Source organism: Oncorhynchus masou, chromosome 30 (genome assembly GCF_036934945.1).
Source record: "Oncorhynchus masou masou isolate Uvic2021 chromosome 30, UVic_Omas_1.1, whole genome shotgun sequence".
Lineage (NCBI taxonomy): Eukaryota > Metazoa > Chordata > Actinopteri > Salmoniformes > Salmonidae > Oncorhynchus > Oncorhynchus masou.
Window position 1 is genome coordinate 62,588,894 of NC_088241.1, and position 4,278 is coordinate 62,593,171.

Sequence of the window (4,278 nt, forward strand, 5' to 3'; positions counted from 1 at the left end):
TCTACATGTCTCTGTCTCTACATGTCTCTGTCTCTACATGTCTCTGTCTCTACATGTCTCTGTCTCTACATGTCTCTGTCCCTTCATGTCTCTGTCTCTTCATGTCTTTGTCTCTACATGTCTCTGTCTCTACATGTCTCTGTCTCTACATGTCTCTGTCTCTACATGTCTCTGTCTCTGTCCCTGTCATGTCTCTGTCTCTACATGTCTCTGTCTCTACATGTCTCTGTCTCTACATGTCTCTGTCTCTACATGTCTCTGTCCCTTCATGTCTTTGTCTCTACATGTCTCTGTCTCTACATGTCTCTGTCTCTACATGTCTCTGTCTCTACATGTCTCTGTCTCTACATGTCTTTGTCTCTACATGTCTCTGTCTCTACATGTCTCTGTCTCTACATGTCTCTGTCTCTACATGTCTCTGTCTCTACATGTCTCTGTCTCTACATGCCTCTGTCTCTACATGTCTCTGTCTCTACATGTCTCTGTCTCTACATGTCTCTGTCTCTGTCCCTGCATGTCTCTGTCTCTACATGTCTCTGTCCCTTCATGTCTTTGTCTCTACATGTCTCTGTCTCTACATGTCTCTGTCTCGACATGCCTCTGTCTCTACATGTCTCTGTCTCTACATGTCTCTGTCTCTACATGTCTCTGTCTCTACATGTCTCTGTCTCTACATGTCTCTGTCTCTACATGTCTCTGTCTCTACATGTCTCTGTACCTGTTGAGTTGTTGCTGCAGCAGGTCCAGTCTGTTGTCCAGCTCGGTGCGCTGCCTGCGGCTGATATTGTTGAGAGGGGGGGAGGATGGCAGGCTGCAGCGAGGCAACTCCTGGTACTCACGACTGCCCCGACTCTCCCCCCAGAAACTGAAAATGTTTGAGACCCCTGAAAATGCTCCTGTTTGTGAAGAAGAGAGGGGAGAGAGGGGAGAAAGGGGAGAATAAGGTATGAAGGCATATTCTATTGTTTGTCTGTGTGTGTGTGTGTGTGTGTGTGTGTGTGTGTGTGTGTGTGTGTGTGTGTGTGTGTGTGTGTGTGTGTGTGTGTGTGTGTGTGTGTGTGTGTGTGTGTGTGTGTGTGTGTGTGCCTGTGTGAATGTGTCTGTGTGTCTGGTTGTCTGTGTGTGTGTTTGTGTGTCTGTCTGTTTGTCTCTCTGTGTGTTGTGTGTCTGTGTGTTTGTTTCTCTGTGTGTCTGTGTGTCTGTTTCTCTGTTTGTCTGTTTGTCTGTTTGTCTGTGTGTCTGTGTGTGTGTGTCCATGTGTGTGTGTCTGTGTGTCTGTTTGTCTGTGTGTGTGTCTGTGTGTATGTTTGTCTGTGTGTGTGTGTATGTTTGTCTGTGTGTCTGTGTGTCTGTGTGTGTGTCTGTGTGTGTGTCTGCGTATGTTTGTCTCTGTGTCTGTTTGTGTGTGTGTGTGTGTGTGTGTGTGTGTGTGTGTATGTTTGTCTGTGTGTGTGTGTGTGTGTGTCTGTGTGTGTGTCTGTGCGTGTCTGTGTGTCTGTGTGTCCGTGTGTCCATGTGTGTGTGTGTCTGTGTGTCTGTTTGTCTGTGTGTGTATCTGTGTGTGTCTGTGTGTCCGTGTGTGTGTCTGTGTGTCTGTGTGTGTGTCTGTGTCTGTTGTCTGTTTGTCTGTGTCTGTGTGTGTCTGTGTGTGTCTGTATGTTTGTCTGTGCATGTGTGTTTGTTTGTCTGTGTGTGTGTCTGTCTGTCTGTCTGTTTGTCTGTGTGTATGTGTGTCTGTGTGTCTGTTTGTCTGTGTGTGTGTCTGTTTGTCTGTTTCTGTCTGTGTGTGTGTCTGTCTGTCTGTGTCTGTATGTCTGTGTGTCTGTGTGTCTGTTTGTCTGTTTGTCTGTGTTGTCTGTGTGTCTGTCTGTTTGTCTGTTTGTCTGTGTATCTGTGTGTCTGTGTGTCTGTATGTCTGTGTGTCTGTGTGTCTGTGTGTCTGTGTGTCTGTTTGTCTGTGTGTCTGTCTGTGTGTCTGTTGTGTCTGTTTGTCTGTTTGTCTGTGTCTGTGTGTGTGCCCAGACCCACCTGAGAGTGCATTGCAGGTGTTGCCCCCCTTGTGGTCCCCCTCTCCCTCCCCCTCGGGATTGTCCCTAAAGATCAAAGAGGTGGCCTGAGCCGGGGACATCTCATGCAGAGCTGACTGAGGGGCGGGGCATGTGACCACAGACTCCTCCCCCTCGCCACTGCTGGAGTGGGTGGACACTGAACTCCGAGGTCCCTCCCAGTGTGGCTTAAGCCCCACCCCCTGCTTACTGGCCGCCTCCTTCCGTCTACGCCGAACTGGCTTGTTGGATCTCTCCTTTTTATTCTCTCCTGCATCGGCGTTGTCTGAGAGAGGAAACAGGGAAGGAGAGATGGTGACACACTGGATGGGATCTGAAAAGTTGATTTGTGACCTACGACTAAGCGTGGATAGTGGGTGTTCCTCTTCACCGACAGAGAGAGAAGCAATGGGTAGTAATATTAGCTCTCATAAAAAGAGACGAAGGAGCGGAAGGGATGGTTACCCTTCTCTGTCCGGCGCCGGAAGGATAATTTGCGTCTGCGCAGTTTGTTGAATCCTACACAGTCTGAGTTGTCACTTTCTGGAGAGCCTGGAATCATATTGGCCTGCAGGGATTAACAAAGCAAGACATCTTGAAACATCACAGAAGATAAAGGACTTATATCAATGTGTAAAATAGCTGCTCAATAGGAATGCACAATGGAAATAACTTCAATAATTCATTAATTCCCTAATTTGTATTCATCAATTCATATATGAATATACATTTTTTTTTATGTTCGTGAAGTTTAAGATATGAGGAAAAGTTCTTGCAAACAGGGCAGAGGACACACTCACATCCCGGAGGTCAAAGGTGATCTCCAGGTTCATCCAGAAGTGGTCGGAGAACTCTGGGTACATGTCTAACACCTCCAGGACGTCCTCTCTGTGGATCTTGTGGAGGTCACAGTAGGTCAGAGCTCTCACATCAGCATTGGATTTTCCAGCCCGCCCGTACAGGTTGATGGGCTCGCCAAAGATGTCATTCTTCCCTGTGGCAGACGAGAAGACATAGTACCGTAATTTACATACTGTACCAGTCAAAAGTCTGGACACACTTACTTGTGATTTATGTAGAATTCAAGGCACACTTAACCAGCATGGCTATCACAGCATTCTGCATCGATACGCCATGCCACCTGGTTTGCGCTTAGTGGGACTATCATTTGCTTTTCAACAGGACAATGACCCAACACACCTCCAGGATGTTGTAAGGGCTATTTGGCCAAGAAGGAGAGTGATGGAGACGTGCTGCTTCAGATGACCTGGCCTCTACAATCACTCAACTTCAACCCAATTGAGATGGTTTGGGATGAGTTGGACCGCAGAGTGAAGGAAAAGCAGCCAACAAGTGCTCAGCATATGTGGAACTCCTTCAGGACTGCTGGAAATGCATTCCAGGTGAAGCTGGTTGAGAGAATGCCAAGAGTGTGCAAAGCTGTCATCAAGGCAAAGGGTGGCTAAGATTCCATATGTGTCATTTCATAATTTGTATGTCTTCATTATTCTACAATGTAGAAAATAGTAAAAATAAAGAAAAGCCCTTGAATGAGTAGGTGTGTCCAAACATTTGACTGGTACTGTATATTAAAAAATACAAATGTTAAACAGTCCTACTTTTTTCTATTACTGGGAGGTCAGATGGCAAACCTAAAGATTTGAAATTATTAAAATGGTCCACAGTACTAGTGTTTGTTTAATTAATGAGATAGCCTTTCACCCTTCTTGAGTGCCCAGTTCTTGAAGCTATATGACGAACAAGTAGGACAAATTGTTGCCAGTAGATGGCTCCGTTGGTTCATTTTTATTTATTTGGTTCCCTGGCACACATCTGAATCTCTGAATATACCACATTCAGTTTTCTACTCCTTCCCCTTTAGGTTGATACATGCAACACTAGTCGTAGTAGAACCTATTCTATTTGGCATGACAGTAGCTCCTGTCTATTATCCTCACCCAAGATGGCCACCACCACGTCGCCTCTGAGGATCTCGATGGAGCCACGGGAGATGAAGTAGATGGCGGTGAGCACGTCGCCGGCGTGCACCAGGGTGTCGCCAGGCGGGGCGTGGGTGGTCTTGAACTTCATGGCCAGGGCCCGTAGACAGCCCTTCGTGGAGCCCTTGAAGGCCTTGCAGTTCTCCAGGAGGGTACGGTTAAGGTGGAGGCATATGTCAGCCTGGAGACACTCTGGGAACCCCTTCAACACCTGGTAGAGAGAAAGGCAGGGA

At 47.0% G+C, this 4,278-nt stretch overlaps 1 protein-coding gene across 1 annotated transcript in view; it reads right to left on the reverse strand.

Annotated features, from left to right (window-relative positions):
• Positions 1–835: 835 nt before the first annotated feature.
• Positions 836–4,278, reverse strand: part of LOC135521686 (potassium voltage-gated channel subfamily H member 2-like) — a 298,098-nt gene continuing 294,655 nt past the window's right edge. Inside the window, exons 10-14 of the mRNA XM_064947361.1 lie at positions 4,004–4,256; positions 2,846–3,039; positions 2,511–2,613; positions 2,019–2,331; positions 836–896 (exon numbers count right to left, since the gene is read on the reverse strand). Of these exons, the coding sequence (XP_064803433.1) occupies positions 836–896; positions 2,019–2,331; positions 2,511–2,613; positions 2,846–3,039; positions 4,004–4,256 (924 nt within the window). The remainder of the gene's footprint in view (positions 897–2,018; positions 2,332–2,510; positions 2,614–2,845; positions 3,040–4,003; positions 4,257–4,278) is intronic.